We start from the raw sequence: 20,979 nt of genomic DNA on the forward strand, positions 1-20,979 counted from the left end.
CATTTTGTTGAACGAGATAAAAAATGAAAAAATAATATTAAAATAATAACGCAAAAAAAACTTTAAAACAAATGTTTATTTTAATCAGGAATCATACTCAAGCTAGAACACTGAATTAACTGCAGCAGGACTTCATTTTCAAACCATTCATCCATCACTTTTCATTTAATCCATTTATTTAACAACATATAGAAATATATTCAAGAATATAAGCTTAACTATACGTCAATGAAAAAAGTGCTTAAGCTGAACCATACAAAATACAAATCAATTTTAAACTGTTTGTAAATAAAAAAGAAATCGTTTTTACTTGAAAAAGGATTTTTAGTAGTTAAACATATTTGTAAATAACAAGTAATTTGTGTACACATTCACTAAGCAATAACAATATGTAGAAACAATAACTAACATAAACAATAAGTATAAAAAACAATAACATTTACAAAATTAGAACATTTTTAACAAGCAATTAAAAACTGTTCATGAGCATAAACAAATTTTTCATGAGCAAATTAAACTGTTCATCAGCAATAAATAGTTTATGTTGCTCATAAAAATATTTAAGAAATTTTTATTTTAGATATTGTTATTTCTACCATATTATCAGAGGTCGAATTTAATGACTAAAGGAAGAACTAGTTTAGACTTCAGCAGAACTGACTAGTTTTAAGACATAAAATAAGTCATTTTAAAAAATGCGTTTTGTAAAATATGTAAAATTATGAAGAACTCTTCAGCTTCAGAAGGTTTTTATAGTTATTACTCGATTTCCTGCAGAGTCTTTGATTCTTAAATAAGACTTTCATTTTCTAGTCTGACTTAAAATGACTTTTTGTACAGTGTACATAAATACAATATATACGTTTCTAAAGTTACGAAAAATTCAACGTCTTGAAATTTCTGAGCTTGATAAATTGTAAGCAGTCGAATTTATCTTTTTTTTCTTCTAGTTAAATAAATGTCGTCTTTCAGCTAGAAGTTATTTTCTCTGTTTTCCAAACCTAATCATATAGTCACAATTGTTTATCATGTACACAACCAGTGTACACAATTGTTTATCATGTACCAACGAACACTCGTCATTTAAGTATTTTTGTATTCAGCCAAGAATGCATGTAATGTAATAAATGTATTGTGTACAAGCTTTAGTGTACAAGAACTAGTGTACACAATACAGTGTACAAGATACAGTGTACACAATACAGTGTACACAATACAGTGTACAAAATACAGTGTACACAATACAATGTACAATATACAGTGTACACAATTCAGTGTACATAATACAGTATACACAATACAGTGTACAAAATACAGTGTACAAAATGCAGTGTACACAATACAGTGTACACAATACAATGTACACAATACAATGTACAATATACAGTGTACACAATACAGTGTACAAAATACAGTGTACAAGATACAGATTTGTATTCATCATTCAATCAATAATTATCTTGGATTTTTTATGTATGTATTGTTAAAAAATACAACATCATCAATCAAATGTTATTTTATTTTGTATCGTTAAATCCATGCACAGTTTTATTTTTGTTTAAATGTTTATAATAAATACATAATTTCATGATCTTCATTATTTTTAGATAAATTTATGTAACCTTGTCATATCCTATCACAAATTGCAAATTTGAAAAGTTAAACAATTTGAGAAATTTGGCTCAGCCGGGCATAAGATTTCCAAAGCAATTACCACTTCTCTCCTTGAGATTTAGAAAACGGTGAAGTTTACAGGGCAATTGTAAAGATCCCATATTTTGTTTTGGAAATCTTCGCTTTTTCGTCTGTATAATAAAGCCCTGGACAGCTGTGGGTAGGGTACCCATAGGCTAAAAATTTCGATTTTTGAATAATTTTGTTAAAAATCAATTTCCTTTAAATTCGAAATTCTTTTTTGATTTCACGGGCAACACCGGGCACTCCAGCTAGTTCGGAAATAGCCCCGTGGGATCGGAAATAGCCCCATGGGATCGGAAATAGCCCCATGGGATCGGAAATAGCCCCATGAGATCGAAAATAGTCCCCATGGGATCGTAAATAGCCCCATGAGATCGGAAAAAGCCCCATGGGATCGGAAATAGCCCCATGAGATCGGAAATAGCCCCATGGCATCGGAAATAGTCCCATGGGATCGGAAATAGCCCCTTGAGATCGGAAATAGCCCCATGGGATCGGAAATAGCCCCATGAGATCGGAAATAGCCCCATGGGATCGGAAATAGCCCCATGAGATCAGAAATAGCCCCATTGGATCGGAAAAAGCCCCATGGGATCGGAAATAGTCCCATGGGATCAGAAAAAGCCCCATAGGATCGGAAATAGCATCATGGGATCGGAAATAGGCCCATGGGATCGAAAATAGCCCCATAGGATCGGAAATAGCCCTATGGGATCGGAAATAGCTCCATGAGATCGGAAATAGCCCCATGGGATCGGAAATAGTTCCATGGGATCGGAAATAGCCCCATGAGATCGGAAATAGCCCCATGGGATCGGAAATAGCCCCATGAGATCGGAAATAGCCCCATAGGATCGGAAATAGCATCATGGGATCGGGAATAGGCCCATGGGATCGGAAATAGCCCCAGGGGATCGGAAATGGCATCATGGGATCGGAAATAGGCCCATGGGATCGGAAATAGCCACATGGGATCGGGTCAAAGACACCGCTGTTTACATTTCTAAGGGATTTTCATTTTAGATAAAAAGAGTTTATTGAACTATATAATTATTTACGAATGTTTTAAAATGTTTCTCCTTTCTCTTAATTGCTTTCTGATTGCTTGCTTTCTGATTGGTTGGCTTCTGATTGCTTGCTTTCTGATTGGTTGGCTTCTGATTGCTTGCTTTCTGATGGCTTGCTTTCTGATTGGTTGCTTTCTGATTGGTTGCTTTCTGATTGGTTGTTTTCTGATTGGTTGCTTTCTGATTGGTTGCTTTCTGATTGGTTGCTTTTTGATTGCTTGCCTTCCGATTCATTGGTTTCAAACTGATCATAAATATACCGCGTGGTAATCCTCAGATCTTCAGGGACCTAAAAATTTATGTTTTTATAAAACTGATATCTTGCCTCAAACTCTAAACCTCCTGGTTGATTGTCTCTCTATTGCATTAAGTCTAGGACCAATCATTAAACGGCCATTCATATATTCTTATTCATATTCATTTGCCCTGGTGCTACAAATCATTATATGTCATTAAAACATATAGATGGACAATTGTATGCGTGGTTTTTTATTGAAAAATAAAAAAAATAAAAAAGCATTGCAACATGATGATGAGAACCATTGAAATTTCAAATATTCTATTGCAACATGATGATGAGAACTATTGATATTTCAATCATTGTATTGCAACATGAAGATGAGAACCATTGAAATTTCAAATATTCTATTGCAACATGATGATGAGAACTATTGATATTTCAATCATTGTATTGCAACATGACGATGAGAACCATTGATATTTCAAATATTGTATTGCAACATGATGATGGGAGTCATTGATATTTCAAATATTGTATTGCAACATGATGATAAGAATTATTGATATTTGAAATTTTGATAATTAGACTTCACATGTATAGAAAATATGGTTCGGGTCCATTCAAGGGTTAGAAATTGAATTTGAGGCAAGTAATCAATTCTTTTGTTCTTGAAAATAGGTACTTTTAGCTTTTATACAAAGAGTTTTTAATAAACCCTTGGTACTTTTAAGCCTGTAGTTTCAGGTAGAGAAAATGTATTTTAGATATTTTCAAATTTTTACAAAACAAACACAATTTAATGTTCACATTTTTTACCCTCAAAATCGATATTCCTAAATCTTCTTCTTGTGTTTTCCCGTCAAAGACTCCTCTCAGCTTCTTTCTCTAAAACATTGTTTTAGTAATTAAAGGGAGTGTTTGCCAAACATGAGAGTGGTGTACTTTAATATTTTCGTTAACTAGAACCCACTGAGCCCGAAATTTAAAAGAATATCGTTGAACAAAACTCTCAAATTTCCTTTTTGGGGTCTTAGCATTTGTGTAGATTTTGATTTAAGAGATTTAAAAAATGGAGAATATTAAGAAACTAAAACTAAAGCACTACAGTACGCACATGCAAGCTTAGTTTTGGGTGCACTTACAATTTACGGTACATTTTACAGCGATATATTGAATTGAAGGTACAAATTCTTCAAACCAAACCAAATAAATTATTGCTCTGCAAGTAAACAAAGCATTCTAAACTAAGCTTTCTGTACGTACTGAAATGTACTGCAGAACTCTAAGAGAAGGAATAGTGTGGTTTAGTGGAGAGTGCACATGGGATTTTTTATTTGCTGGGGGTTACAGCTTTAGGTAATTTCTCTTTACAGAAACATAAGATAGCATTACAATATTGGAATTAACTGTCACATAGGTTTAGTCCGCCTGATTTTCTTGGGTCAACCATATATTGGGTACTAGACAGGCTGGTACGAGTAAGGTTATTTAATGAAAATGACTGACCATATTAACTCCTAGTTCAGGATGATCTACATCAAAGCTTAGAATTACAACCCTCTGGTCTCCTTGATTCCACATCTGGAAATTAATTAAACTGAAATAAATCTTTTTATGACAATTCATTTATCTAAGGATTATACATAAAGTAGTAATACATGTTTTTATGTTTGTTTGTCCGATCATAACCGATTTTATTCTAATTTAGATTTTTATTTAAAAGTTTCAAGTCGAGTGGGGTGACTTTAATTCCAGGCAAAGCTGGGTTCCCGGGCTATATTAATAAATTTTGAAGAAATTGATAATTTGCACGGTCACTGCAAGGAAAGCTGCTCCTTAATTTCTAGAGCAAAGACAAGAAAGAAATTAGCGCTTAATTGCCTTATATTTTAATAGACAAGCTATAATGTATCGGTAATAAATCTTAAGTTGCATCCTAAATAAAAAAAAACCTAATACGGATTTTTGTTATTTAAAAAAAAATTTTGCTTAAATGTGGTGGTTTCATCTTTATATTTCTTTTTTTTTTATTTTATGCAAATTCATGTCTAGTTAAAACTTTAAAGCTACTATTATCGGTATAATTTTTGAATTTGCTATTGTTACTATTATTCTGAACCTGATGTTCAAAACTTGGATCAAAGATTGCAAGCTTCCCTGTCTCCCATCCTAAAAATAATTTGCAAATTCTTAAAACATCTCCTGAAATAGTTTAATTTTTGTAATGAGAAGATTTGACGATAGTTTATACTTACTTATGTTTTTCAAAGTATTAAAAATGTACACTAACCGTTAAATGTTTTTTTTTCTTCAAAACTTTAAGTAAAAAAAACCATAAAGTAATTGTAAAATCATAAAGTTGGTTACCTATAACTTCTCTCTGTGCCAAAAGAAGCTGAAAAATATATTTTGAGAAAAAATTAGAAAAAAATATATTATTAAATGATTTTATTCATGTAAAAAACGTTACCCCTGCAGCAGGCAACTGAGGATTGTTCTCAAAAAAACTTAGATCCGCAGCATCCAGGGTTAAATGTACTCTAAATTTTAACATAATTTTAAATTTATTTTTATTTGACTTTTTTAAAGATTATTTAAAAAACCATATTTTTTTTGGTCTATAGACTAATTAAATTCATTTATTAAAAGTACATTGATATTTTATGGATTGGTTTATCATAAAATTGAAGAAAAAAAAATAATAAGAAATGTTTTTTTTCAAAAATAATTAAAGCATCTATTAGACCTGAGTTTTGTATTGGTTTTGTCACCATGAGGATAGATTACAGCTCCAGGTTCCAATACGGTAATCATTATATATCCTACAGTAATCATTATATACCCTGCAGTAATCATTACTTATCCTACACTAATCATTACTTATCCCACACTAATCATTATATATCCTACAGTTATCATAATATATCCTACAGAAATAATTATATATCCTACAGTAATCATTATATATCCTTGAGTAATCATTATATATCGTAGAGTAATCATTACATATCCTAAAGTAATCATTATATATCCTTGAGTAATCATTACATATCCTTGAGTAATCATTATATATCGTAGAGTAATCATTACATATCCTAGAGTAATCATTATATATCCTACACGAATCATTATGTATTCTACAGAAATCATCATATATCCTACAGTTATCATTATATATCCTTGAGTAATCATTATATATCGTAGAGTAATAATTACATATCCTAAAGTAATCATTATATATCCTTGAGTAATCAAGAGTAATTATTACATATCCTACAGTTCTCATCATATATCCTACAGGAATCATTATATATTCTACAGAAATCATCATATATCCTACAGTAATCATTATATAACTTACTGTAATCTTTATATATTCTACAGGAATCATTAGATATTCTTCAGTAATCAATCATCATATATCCTAAAGTTATCATTGTATATTATATATCATGAATTAATCATTATATATCCTAAAGTAATCATGATGTATCCTACATTAATCACTTGTAATCAGTTGTATATATATACTGTAGACTTCGAATTGTATAGTTGCCCCTTCTCAAAGAGAAGAAGACATTTCTCCATTCTTACCATAAGCGCAATCAGCAGCTTCAGGAAATTTCTGCAAAATTTTAAATTGTAAAAATATATCAAATTGTAAAAAATTAGGTTTTTTTAAAAACAGAAGTATGTACCTTTAATAGTGAACAGGTTATAGGGGCTGCAGCACAAAGCGAGGGTGGGAAGGAAGAGAGGTGAGGTCCAGAGAATACAATCTATATAAACTATATAAGCGAGGGTGGGAAGGAAGAGAGGTGAGGTCCAGAGAATACAATCTATATAAACTATATAAGCGAGGGTGGGAAGGCAGAGAGGTGAGGTCCAGAGAATACAATCTATATCCTTACCTGTTCAGTTTTACTGTAAATATCGTACTCTGGTTCAACTCTTAAAACAAGTTTTTAGTATTTATTTTTTATGCAGAAATTTTAAATTTAATGAAGAAAAAAAAATAAAACTAATTTTACCTTGTTTTGTTCAATTCAGAGTGCTGCAGCAAAGTTAAAGCTTCATTCCTTATCTTAAAAGTTGTTTTTAAATTTTTTAAAGATAAATTTAACTAAAAAATTAAAATAAATACCTCTTCCCAATTTTTCTGTATCCCTTCAATGCGGTCCTTTGCAGAAAAATCATAAAAATGTTAATCTTAAGATTTTTTATATTTTTTGTTTGATCATTTTTAAAGTAAATAGAAATCCAAAAATCTAAACATAAAATAAAAAAATCTTGTTAAGTTGGTATATCACAAATATATGAGTCTTTTATTGGATGAACGAATTAAAAAAAAAAATCCATTAAAAGTAAAAGTCAAATTTATGACTGATTAAGTAATTATTTGACTTTTTGATCAATTAATTGATTTTATAGTTGATTAATTGATTGTGTAGTTGATCAATTGATTTTTCAGTTGATTAATTGATTTTGTAGTTGATTAATTGATTTTGTAGTTGATTAATTGATTTTGTAGTTGATTAATTGATTTTGTAGTTGATTAATTGATTGCGTAGTTGTGTAGTTTATTGATTGATCAATAAATGTTTATGATTGTTTCCCTTGTATTCTTTCTTCTCTATCATCTCTAATTGCCAGACCGGGTAAACCTGTAGATGCTGAATATGGAGTGATGTACGTTGGTATCTAGGTAAAGTCATTTATCAATTATTTGATGAATTCGAAAACATTTTGTGAGCAGTTAGGAAATCGGTTATGGTTATTTTGAAATACACAGTTAAAATTTGTTTTCAAAAGTAAAAATAATTTTATTTTAAATTGTTATTTATTTTGAAAATTTATAACTATTTTGAAAATATGATTTTAAGATTTTTTTTAAAGTACTGAATATAGGTTAAATAAAACGTTGCGCTTTCTTTTGACAGAGGGGGAGGACATCATCCAACAATGACAATGCCCGATTCACAAGGTAAGAGAAGATAATATCAGATAAAGGTTCAAACCACTGCAAACTAATCAGGAGGATAAGGTCAAATTCAATTGACATTACTGTGACGACTTTGTGACTCCGTTGCTCCTCTAGTTCTGATTTTACGCACAAGTGTAAACAAAAACAATTTATTTGTTTACTTACATATTATAAATTCATAACATTTTTACTCTACTCAATAGCTCTTCATAATAGGAGTTTTTATAAAAATATAAGATTTCAATCTTGCGTGAATTTTACTTTAGTTTGACGTGACGTGTACCGCTGTGAATCGGGTATTGCAATCTAAGAATGGAGGTCATCGTGAAATTTCGCCTCTAGTCCCTTTAATAGTATACCTTGAAGGATATAATGTAATATCTACACCCATCTCCCACATCAGGTTTAATAAATCCATCTCTCCAGATTTACGAAGACGACCTTCCAAGCGTTTTATCTGCTCTAAATCACAATATCAATTTGATTTGATAGACCCTATCCTTGCACGGAAATACTGGACCCGTCACATCATTTGTAGAAAAGGTCTTTTTAATATCTTAGGTTAGGCCGGGTTAACACAGTGCCTGGGCCGTGCGTCGAAGCTAGGATTTGCTGGGGAGGGGGGCTACAGAATTTAGAATATGTAGGGAGGGGGGCTACAGAATTTAGAATATGCTAGGGAGTGGGGCTACAGAATTTAGAATATGCTAGGGAGTGGGGCTACAGAATTTAGAATATGCTAGGGTGTGGGGCTTCAGAATTTAGAATATGCTAGGGAGGGGGCTACAGAATTTAGAATATGCTAGGGAGTGGGGCTACATAATTTAGGATATGCTAGGGAGGGGGCTACAGAATTTAGAATATGCTAGGGAGGGGGGCTACAGAATTTAGAATATGCTAGGGAGTGGGGCTACCGAATTTAGAATATGCTAGGGAGGGGGGCTACAGAATTTAGGATATGCTAGGGAGGGGGCTACAGAATTTAGAATATGCTAGGGAGTGGGGCTACATAATTTAGAATATGCTAGGGAGGGGGCTACAGAATTTAGAATATGCTAGGGAGTGGGCTACAGAATTTGGGATCCAGGAAAATGCAATTTACTAAGAGAATTTTTTACAAACCTCTTAACGATTCTCTCTGTGAAGGTAGTCTTGGATATAAGCTGTACACCATTTGTACATTAGTTCTATAGTACAAAGGATCCTCTTCCCTTTCCTGTACATGCAACAAACTCAAAATTTCTAATCACTATATCTTTGCAACCCGATGACATCGGTCATAGTTAAAATTTCTATGTCTGCGACATCGGGCTGCAAATATATAGGGATTGAAAATTAGATTTTGTGGAACTAATTTAGTTTCTTTACATTTAACGCTTCATTAAGTTTCCGAAATTTAATATGTATTAAAAACAACTCACCAAATACCTCATTGACAATCCTTTGATGAACTATATCAAGGATTCATTTTTAGTTTACAATATATTAATTTTGTAGTGTAGTGTGGTGTAGTGAAGAATAGTGTAATGTAGTGTAGTGTAGTGTAGTGTAGTGTAGTGTAGTGTAGTGTAGTGTAGTGTAGTGTAGTGTAGTGTAGTGTAGTGTAGTGTTGTGTAGTGTAGTGTAGTGTAGTGTAGTTACTGTAAAATGAAGTGGATGATAATCAGTTAAATTAAGTGAAAGATTTACTAGCTTAATCCAAATTAAAGATTGTTTAGATTTCCCCAAGGTTGAGGATAAAAATGTTTGAAACTCATTAAACTTTCCTGGGAGAGATTGGATATTTAAGAACAAAATACTAAATTGCTCTGTTAAATTACTTTTAAATTTTTGTTAATCTCACTTTCATCATAGTATTGACAATTATGAATATAATTTTCATAAACCGAATCTTTAAATTCTATTTAAAATCGAATGTTTGCTAATTTTGCTGTACATGTTTAAGTCTCCCCTCTCTTCTCCCCGTTAAAACTAAGCTACGCCACTATATCCTTGAACATAAAGGACAATCTGTCAGATTAGGAGGCGGTGAGTAATGGAAGTAAATTTGTATAAATAAAATTCATAATTGATTTGAAACTATTGATTAGAAGAAAAGAGTATTGTAGTGAAGTAAAAATGAATATTCCTTCATATTTAACTCCTTCTTAGGAAATTCTTCAATGACGTCATCAACTTTCTAAAAACAAAAGAAAAATTTTTAATTGAATCAAATTATTTTCAACACTTTGCATAATTAACTAACTGATTTGGTATGCTTTGTTAAAAGATCAAAAGCTGTTAAAAAGGCCTAAGGACGAATTTCAAATGACTGGTCCTGAATTTAAAATTTTTAATGAACTTTAATATGAACAAAAATGAATAAAACAAAAACAATGGAACCAATAAAGTGTGGATCAGGAAGACGACGTAAAAGTCAGAATTTTGAATAATCTAATGAACATGAAACACAGCAATTGTTGTAAACCCCGAGTTTGATTCGGTCTACAGCAGAATTTTAACGCAATACGTAACTCTCTTAGTTCATATTTATTAATTCAATAATTGTAATAATTGTATATTTATATTAGGAGATTAGTATTCAGCATTCGGATCCACCTCGGTCTCAAACGACAGCAGGAGCTCCGCCCTTCTCAGCATCAGCAAGGACATGTCGGTCAACAGTTCCAACTCCATCCTCAGATAGCGTTCCTCCCTAGATATCCTCCTATGCCCCTGAGATGCATCTACAATTAATTGATGTAGGCTCTGCCAGCCAACATCTATCTGACCCTCGATCCTTCTCCAGTTACTTATAACTACATCTATCCGGCCTCTGTCTGGTTGAAGGCCCAGTCTCATCCATAGGAGGTCGTCCTCGTCTGCATCCTCAGGCTTATCCTCCGGGTCGGGGGGATCTACATAAGTATCCCCCGTCTGGGGGTCACCTCCTCCTGGCCCTCTCCTATCCAGATCATTCCCTCCTTCATCTACAGGTCTCTCAAGCACATCTTCATGGTCACCACCCCCTGGGGGTAGGGTTGTCGTAATCTCCATTATTGCTTTTAGTAACCCTTTGCGGTATTGTTAATTACTTAGCTATTAATATACTCATAATCAATCAAGAATTATTTATCTTTATATATAACTTTACTAAGCTATTGGTCTTGCTTAGCGTTACGGAGCTATCTTATCTAGCTTTACGGAGCTATTGACTTTGTGGAGCTATTAGCTTTGCAGAGCTATGTATTGGGTTTAGCTATGCAGAATTATATATCCTTGCCTGTCTATACTAAGATAGATATCTATAACTAGCTATTCAGAGTTAAATATATTTATCAGGCTATATTATATTAATAGTCTGAGTTATGAATCGGTAAGAGTTGGGAGCTGCACTTGACCTAAGGTAGAAGATTATATTGATATTATATGTCTTTCTACTAGTAAGGTTCTTTGTGCACTCCCGTTCCCTTTTGCTTTGATTCATTATATAGAGCGCTGACAGCATGTTCTATATATATATATCTATATATATATATATGCGTGAATCCTAAGGTATTCCTAATCCGTTATAGATTACAACACAATTTTGCAAAGTATATTGTACAGTGTGCAGTATGCAGACCCATTTCACTTGATAAGTTGATTTCCAGCCTGATCAGTATTTTTGATGTTTTGGCGGAATTGATAAATTTTTGTAAAATCAAGTAATAAAGTACACAGTACACAGTACACACAATTACCTGAACAAGCTCTTTAAACTGTTTACTAAAAAACAATTCTTCTATGTACAACTGCATGTATAATTCCCGCAGCTCTCCATCAAACTTATCTAGGATAAATGAACTTGATCTGAAATTTACAATTTTGAAAATGTAATGGCCCATTGAAATCCATGAATGAAGTTTCATTATAAAAAGTAATGAAAACAAGAATGATCTCATCAGATCAAAAATAGCTAAAATAACTAATCTTACCTTTATTTTGTCCGAATAAGATTAGCTTTAGAAGAGGAATAGTCCATTCAGGTTCAATTATATCCAAACTAAAGATATTCAGGTTCAATTATATACAAACTAAAGATATTCAGGTTCAATTGGTTCCAAACTAAAGATATTCAGGTTCAATTGATATACAAACTATAGATATTCAGGTTCAATTATATCCAAACTAAAGATATTCAGGTTCAATTATATCCAAATTATAGATATTCAGGTTCAATTATATCCAAACTAAAGATATTCAGGTTCAATTATATACAAACTAAAGATATTCAGGTTCAATTATATACAAACTAAAGATATTCAGGTTCAATTATATACAAACTAAAGATATTCAGGTTCAATCATATCCAAACTATAGATATTCAGGTTCAATTATATACAAACTAAAGATATTCAGGTTCAATTATATCCAAACTAAAGATATTCAGGTTCAATTATATACAAACTAAAGATATTTAGGTTCAATTATATCCAAACTAAAGATGCATATGAATAATTGCTTGATATTTCTATCTTTTAACGTGAGAATCATTTCTGGACAGAAACTCTCTGATTTTACAAAACAGTAAGCTTTTGACAATTTATCCCATTTTAATCGGGGAAATTACAACATTTATGATTTTAAAATTAAGGCGAAATTTTGATAATTTTTATTAAAAAAAGTCTAAGTAATAATTGACTTAAACATCGCTATTAAGAATTTTTTTATAAAGAAAATTAAGTTTCTAACAAAAATGATAGATTATATTTTGTTAAAGTACCTAGTGTTGACTGCAAGCTCCACTGCTGGAAGCAGAATCTAAACATTTAAAAATATGTTATTAAAGCTTAATTTAGATGTGAGGAAGAGATGCTGTATAGTCAAAGATGATATACAACTTGAATAATGCATAACTGTATGTATGTATGTATGTATGTATGTATGTATGTATGTATGTATGTATGTATGATCAAATGACAATTTTCCCCCAAAAAAACAAGATGAAAACTAGATGGATTCTTTTCTATCTGAAATCAATCAAATTCATGAAATCAGTCATGTTGGACATACTTTTTGGACATACTTTTTGGACATACTTTTTGGACATACTTTTTGGACATACTTTTTGGACATACTTTTTGGACATACTTTTTGGACAAGCTGGACGTTTTGGTACAGTGGTCGTCGTGTATATCAATTCAATAAAGACAATTTTAGAATTTAATTTTGATTTATATCACGCTTTTAAACAGCAAGGATAGAGATAAACATGGAACCAGAGAGAAGCTGTCAATTTAAAAAGCTTCTCTTTTATTGCTTGTAAAGTAGTAATCAGAAAAAAGCTTGTTAATTCTAAAAATGATCATCACATTTCTAGTATTTCACAGTCCGAAAGGAAAAACTTTTGATTTTTAATAATCAATTTTAAAACTTGATTAAAATTGAATTTTAATATCAAATCATAATTTATTCTAATTAAAAAAAAAATCATGCTAAATAAATATTAGGCTAATATAGCTTCGAATAAGGAGATTTTGAATATTTGGTAACCTACAACAAAATCCCCAAGTGTAAAATTGTGAATATTTAAAAACCATAAGAAAACATTTTAATTTATTCAAATCCAATATATATAAGTGAAATTTTGCAAAAGTGAAACTTAAAATTTTAGGTTTTAAAGTTTGAATTATGAATATTTGATAAAAATACCATGATATATAAACCTGTGATGGTACTGCTGAGGATGTGAGTAGGGTTGAGGAGATCAAGATTATAGGTTTCAAGTATTCAATCTTACCAACAGCCCGGCTATTCAACATTTTATATTCACCAATATTATCCGACAATTTTTACAAAAAATATTTAATTTAAAGTTTGTTTTACCTGTTTTCACTAAAATAGAAAATTTTCATTTACAATAATAAACATTTTCTGAACTTATGAATAAATCTGATTATGCAGCCCAAGTATGTTTTTAAAATGTCGTCTTTGTCTCAATCTCTTTAACCATGCTAAACTTCAACTATAGAGTATGTAATGAATAAATAAAAATATCAAGCTCTAATTCTATTTTCCCTGAGGTTCTCGTATAGAATCTTGTACAGTTTCAGCTTCAAAAGCAGTAATCTAAATTTCTTTTATTAAATATTGTTTTTTAATTCGTTAAATAAATGTAATGGATCTTTACAAAACTATAATATATATAAAGTCGCAAAAAATAGAGGAATTTAGTGAGACTTTTTTAATCAGACCTCAGGGAGGAGGGGACACCCTGTTTACAGGGAGGAGGGGACACCCTGTATACAGGGAGGAGGGGACACCCTGTATACAGGGAGGAGGGGACGCCCTGTATACAGGGAGGAGGGGAGGATGGAGAGTATGTATATTGGGGCACCCTGTATACAGGGAGGAGGGGAGAATGGAGAATATGTTTATTGGGACACCCTATATACAGGGAGGAGGGGAGAATGGAGAATATGTTTATTGGGACACCCTGTACCTGCTGGAGGGGAGGATGTAAAGTATGTTTATTGATACACCCTATATCTGCTAGGAGGGGAGGATATAGAGTGTGTTTATTGGGACAGTCTGAACCTGCTAAGAGGGGAGGATGTAGAGTATGTTTATTGGGACACCCTATACCTGCTAGGAAGGGAGGATGTAGAGTATGTTTGCAGCAAACTATTTAGGTTTTCTAATATCTCACTGTTTAACAAATATCGTCTTTGGTTCTTTATTAAAGATTAATAATTTCTGCAGTGTCTTAAGTTAATTTTCATTCTTAAAATTTTAATTTTAATCTGCGTTTTATGTAATTTGGTGAAAAATATGTTTTTTAAACTGTTTGTAATATTTTCAAAGTCGTCTTCCTTGGATTCTGTTTTTTTAGAGATTCCATTGATTCCAAACTCTCCTGAAATACAACAGCACATTTTATCTTTTGGAGAATAGGGAAGAAAAAAGTAAAGGAAGCCCGCATCCCCCCCCCCTAATAAATTATTAATCTAAAAATATTAATTATAAATAAAGTATCGATCTAAAAATTACTGACCCATGAAACTTTTTGTTGAGCAGAAATCATTTGTTTGCGCCCAAACTCCTGCAAAAGCTGTACACAAACCAAATATAACATAATTGTACATTTCTGAAATATTCATCATGCATGTATATGTGCCTGTATTTAATCTTATTCATATAAGAATCCTTGATGAAATGGAGTGACCGGCAATGTATGGTAGTGTTATAGTTGAACTGAGAATGTAGTATTGTGGAGAATTTTTTAGGAATCATTTGAGACCTATCAGACGTTTTTACGGTGCATATTTGTTCCGCTAGAGTGCAAATTCAATCTTTAAAATCCTCATAGATTGTTCGTTTTGAGGGATGATTTTGAGAATCGGTGTTTAAAAAATCATTCAATAACGACGACAAAAGTGTAGTAAAAATTTTACAGTAAACTCATTAGTTGTTTATGAACAGGTTGAGAAAATAAAAATTAGCTATTATCATCGAAAATAAGTAATCTTATTCAATTATTGGTTTATGTAATGTCTCATTGTTCACAAATATTTTCTGTAGATTTCCTGGAATTTTTATTGAAAAGACAACATTTGAAGAATTTGAAGATATCTGCGAACAAATTCATACCTCGAATAAGAAATACAATAAAATGATGAAAAAGAAATAATTGATTCTAACATTGATTTATTGAGAAAATTTCAATTCATATATTAACTGTAGAATTTTTGACAATCAAATTTTCAACGTCGACTTTGCGCTCAAACTCAGTAATTATACATCATTAAAACGTTTTAACGTCTCAAATGAATTCTAAAACTTTCCACAATACTACATTCTTAGTTCAACTACCATACATTGCCGGTCACTCCCTTTAAAGGGTCTGTCGACTTATTTTTACGCAAACAAAAGCCATGTATAACTGTACAATATTTATTGTTGTAGTTTTTATGAATCCAGTATTTGGGACTTGGGTTCCCAATGTGTATCAAAAATGTATACAGCATGGAATACTTCTATAAGTATTATTTTTAATGTACCTAGAGATACGCATAGGTACTTGATTGAAAGTATTTCACAATGTTTACATGTAAAAACTATATTAGCTAGCAGATGTGTATCTTTCCTTGAGACTATTGAAGCAAGTTCTAAGCTTTGCATTAGATTTATTTCTAATTAAAGCAAAAGTTCTTGGCAAAAATTTGTTTTCCATTGCAAATAATTGTTTTGTAAATCTATCTGATCGTAGTAAAATGTTAGTTAAGAAACAAATGAAATATTTTGATCAATGCCACCTATTTGTGCATAATTTGCATATTTGTTTTTCTTTTGTAAAACTACATATTCAAAATATCTAAACTAATATAAACTACACCATTTATATATGTATGTATATCTTTGTGTGTGAATAAATCTTTATATTAATATATATATTATTGTGTTTCTCTCTGAAAATTAATTTAATCGATTGCGTTTCTTCGATGAACGTGATTTGTAGATTGTTGCAGCAGGAAAATAACTTTGACAGAGTCAATCTCTTTTTTAAAACCGTCGCTACCGTACTCATTATTACTGAGGCACGGGCAGCATTAGTATATTTGAATTTCCAAGCCTGGTCAACCTTTCCAGTCCCATTTTGTAATGTACCTAGCTCTATGGACAGGACTAGCCAGTGCAACAAGGTTGACGCGGTCAGACTTTATGCTTCATATAGGTTGAATTTACTTTTACTAAAGAAGCAGAGGTGCGTGGAGGTTGAACATTTGAATCATGAATGATACCCTTTAAAGTAACTAGGGGTCAATTGAAAGTAGATAGGTAGTCTCTTTCACCTAGTCCTGGCTGAAAAAAAAACATTGATGAATTGAATCAAGGTTGTAATGCAAGGAAAGTTATTTCAGAAGTGTACACATCTTTTGTACTGCAGTGTGCTGTTTCTGGGCAGTAATGTAAACACAAGAAGGATGTAAAAGCCTGACATAGGATCCATCTTCACATAAAAAAATCAATGAAATATTCTGGTCATAGGAAAATATTATCAAAATTATCAAAATTTAATGCTTTTAACCTCCTCGGATACTAAACGAACACTGATGCATCTATTCTTGTTTACAAATTCCGCCCAAAGAGAACTGGTTTCAATGTGTACGCAGAGTATACACGACTGCAATTAACTTTCCTTGCATTACACCCTTGAATTGAATAAGGTCCGGACATGTTAATCTCTGGTTAGTTTAGCATATGTAAACAATATAAACTGTAAATTATAACCACGGTTCTTTATTCACTGAGTGAGTTTAAACTAAGGTTTACCGGAATAAATTCTGATCCACGTACATACGTATGCCTGTGTCTGATTTGTGTGTGTTTGTGTCATACCTGGATGATTTTCAATTTTTCCTCTTTTAAGTATGTTTAACTATCTATCTATCTATCTATCTATCTATCTATCTATCTATCTATCTATCTATCTATCTATCTATCTATCTATCTATCTATCTATCTATCTATATATATATATATATCTTTGTATCTATCTATCTATCTACCTATCTATCTATCTCTATCTATCTATCTATCTATCTATCTATCTATCTATGTTTAATGATTGTTTTCTGTGTACAAACTTTTCCTGTTAATCTCCAAGTCTCTGCTTTTGCAAAAAAAAATTATTATTTTTATTTTCTCCAATTAAGTTCCATCAAAGATCACACAATGTTTAAGACACCAATATAATTATTAGTAACAGAAACATAAATAAGTTTTCTAATTTTATTCATAATCATTAAAACATACGTTTAAAGTTTTGCCGTTTAAAGTTTTGTAGTTCAAATTCTAAAGTCATGTTAAATCAATTGTATTCCCTAGAGTAGATTTTAAAGTGATATATATATATATGCATGAAATAAAGATTAAGAGGAATATTCCATTCTTCCATATAGGGACTGCACGGAAGTTCGTAGTAAGATTTTGACTCCACTGGAGACTACCGGGGGGAATTAATTTTCACTGGAGGGGTTTGAAAAAATGCTTTTTATAATTCAAAACTTTACGCAGGGTGATTTACATTCCACTGGAGGGATTCAGATGTCCTTCCTGGAGGGATTCAGTTATCCTTCCAAGGGGTTTATAATTCCACTGGAGGGATTCAGTTATCCTTCCAAGGGGTTTATAATTCCACTGGAGGGATTCAGATATCCTTCCAAGGGGTTTATAATTCCACTGGAGGGATTCAGATATCCAGGCTGAACAGAATGAAAAAAACAGGATGAGTATAAACTAAAAGGAAAGACGGATGAAAAGTATGGAAGGTTAACAAGAATGATAAACCCCCTGAAAAAAAAATATCTACATCCCAGTGGAATTATACACCCCTAGAAAGGATATCTGAATCCCTCCAGTGGAATTATAAACCCATAAGAAGGAAATCTCAATCAAGGAAGGATATCTGAATCCCTCCAGTGGAATTATAAACCCCTAGGAAGGATAACTGAATCCCTCCAGTGGAATTATAACCCCCCAGGAAGGACATATGAATCCCTCCAGTGGAATGTAAATCGCCCTACGTAAAGTTTTTAATTGTAAAAGGCATTTTTTGAAACCACTCCAGTGAAAATAAAATCCCTCCGGTGGTCTCCAGTAGAATCGAAATCTTACTACGAACTTATTTGAGTCATATTTTTAAAAGTTTTTTTTGTGAATATATCACGTCAAGGTTTGAGTTTTCCGATTCAAAACGGCAACCATAGGATCATTTTCTGTCTGCAGGAAAACGTCTAGGAATTATTAAACACTTTTTAACACAGGAAAACACTTTTAAACATAGGAAAAATACTTTTAAACATAGGAAAAATAATTTTCAACATAAGAAAATACACTTTTAAACATGGGAAAAACACTTTTAAACTTAGGAAAACGCTTTTCAACATAGGAAAAACACTTTTAATATAGGAAAAACACTTTTCGACATAAGAAAAACACTTTTAAACATAGGAAAAACACTTTTTAACAAAGTAAAAACACTTTTCAACATAGGAAAAAGACTTTTAAACAAAAGAAAATACACTTTTCAACATAGGAAAAATAATTTTCAACATAGGAAAAATACTTTTCAAAATAGGAATAACACTTTTCAACATAAGAAAAATACTTTTAAACATAGGAAAAACACTTTTCAACATAGGAAAAATACTTTTCAACATAGGAAAAATACTTTTCAACATAGGAAAACCACTTTTCAACATAGAAAAAAATACTTTTCAACATAGGAAAAATACTTTTCAACATAAGAAAATACACTTTTAAACATAGTAAAAACACTTTTAAACTTAGGAAAAACGCTTTTCAACATAGGAAAAACACTTTCAACATAGGAAAAACACTGTTAAACATAAGAAAATACACTTTTCAACATAGGAAAAATACTTTTCAAAATAGGAATAACACTTTTCAACATAGGAAAACTACTTTTCAACATAAGAAAATATACTTTTCAACATAGGAACAACACTTTTAAACTTAGGAAAAACGCTTTTCAACATAGGAAAATCATTTTTAACATAGGAAAAACACTTTTCAACATAGGAAAAACACTTTTAAACAAAGGAAAAACACTTTTCAACATAGGAAAAATACTTTTCAACATAAGAAAATATACTTTTAAACATAGGAAAAATACTTTTCAAAATAGGAATAACACTTTTCAACATGAGAAAAACAACAATATCATGTTTTCAACACTTTTGTTATGTTCAGAAAATATTTTGAAGGGTACCGGTGTAAATCTGGGATTCCCATCTTTGGGAGCGTCACTTGAAATTACGCTTACAATCCCTTTAAACGTATTGTACCCGGATATCCGTTGTGAATCAGACATGACACTCCATAATTCCTGTTAATCACATAATACAATTACATTAATATAGGTTTATTAAATATGTGTGAAATAAATAATATTGTAACAAAAGGCTTAGGTACAAAAACCGTACGTACACATACTGTCCGTACAAAAACCGTACGTACAAATACTGTCCGTACAAAAACCGTACGTACAAATACTGTCCGTACAAAAATCGTACGTCAAACTATAGTAAATTTCATATTAGATACAAAAAATCTTTTATGTATTTACTAATCACTCCTTTTATTTAAGAGCTATTGAGAAGAAGAAAAAATGTCCTCAATCTCAAATATTTAACCGAAAAAGGAATATAGTCTTTCCCACAAACTCAAATTTTCTAATGCAAATATCTTTGCAACCTGAAGATGCAAACCTTTGATATTTCTAACTTAGATCATTTGATCTAACCAAATCAATAGTTTGAAATATCTAGGGTCAATAACATTGGGTGTTCAGATAAGCAATTAGAAAATCAGAGTTTGTGGCAAAAACTCAATTCCTTTGTGCGTAAAATGAAAACTTTAGGAGCTACGAGGTGACAGAGTTGTACCATGGCAATATCAAATAGATTTGATCTTCTCCTGTGCCTAGCTCTGTCTGATATATATATATATATATACGAACTACAGATGTTTATAAATGTAAACAATAAAACAAAACAATAACAAAGCTTTATGAAAGCTTTAAGAAATTGTTAAAAGACAAATTTTTGTTTGTTTTATCAAAACTATCAAAATTGCAAACATTTTAATAGAATTGATAACAGAATGTTAAGAATGTATAACAAATTTTCAACTTGGCATAGCTATCAGTGTTCAGAAAAATTTTTGAGAGAAATACCCAAAACTTTGTTACAAAATTTTTTTTGCTATAAATTCCTTCTTAATTAATAATTACATTTATTACATCAAACAATGTCTGTAATTTAACATTTTACACATTACAAAATATACATGTTTTGATAGCAATTTTACACAAAAAATATCTTAACAATTTAAGAGCCAAAAATTCTGGTTCTTTGAATAAACCAATTTATTCGCTGTCAGCACATTTCTTTTTACAATTGATAACATGATTTATCATCTAGGATGACGGATATTTTAATCTG

At 31.3% G+C, this 20,979-nt stretch overlaps 2 protein-coding genes across 2 annotated transcripts in view; one reads left to right on the plus strand and one right to left on the minus strand.

The window, feature by feature from the left end:
• LOC111707263 (putative neutral sphingomyelinase) overlaps positions 1 to 1,236 on the plus strand; it is a 28,263-nt gene extending 27,027 nt beyond the window's left edge. The window contains exon 21 of the mRNA XM_023480332.1: positions 89 to 1,236. Within this exon, the coding sequence (XP_023336100.1) occupies positions 89 to 119 (31 nt within the window). The 3' untranslated portion in view covers positions 120 to 1,236. The remainder of the gene's footprint in view (positions 1 to 88) is intronic.
• Positions 1,237 to 1,547: 311 nt separating this feature from the next.
• Positions 1,548 to 13,866, minus strand: LOC111707259 (uncharacterized). Its single transcript, XM_023480328.1, has 22 exons — positions 13,838 to 13,866; positions 13,678 to 13,762; positions 12,735 to 12,772; positions 11,947 to 12,014; positions 11,713 to 11,801; positions 10,119 to 10,169; positions 9,412 to 9,441; positions 9,113 to 9,206; positions 8,350 to 8,452; positions 7,623 to 7,707; positions 7,151 to 7,186; positions 7,038 to 7,090; positions 6,918 to 6,957; positions 6,705 to 6,785; positions 6,601 to 6,631; positions 5,753 to 5,828; positions 5,477 to 5,546; positions 5,374 to 5,401; positions 5,126 to 5,175; positions 4,513 to 4,587; positions 3,823 to 3,891; positions 1,548 to 3,054 (listed from the first exon to the last, which is right to left on the minus strand). Exons 1-22 carry the CDS (start codon positions 13,864 to 13,866, stop codon positions 2,785 to 2,787), a joined length of 1,551 nt encoding a protein of 516 aa, XP_023336096.1. The 3' UTR covers positions 1,548 to 2,784.
• Between the last annotated feature and the right edge of the window lie 7,113 nt (positions 13,867 to 20,979).

This window comes from Eurytemora carolleeae, unplaced genomic scaffold (genome assembly GCF_000591075.1).
Source record: "Eurytemora carolleeae unplaced genomic scaffold, Eaff_2.0 scaffold737, whole genome shotgun sequence".
Lineage (NCBI taxonomy): Eukaryota > Metazoa > Arthropoda > Copepoda > Calanoida > Temoridae > Eurytemora > Eurytemora carolleeae.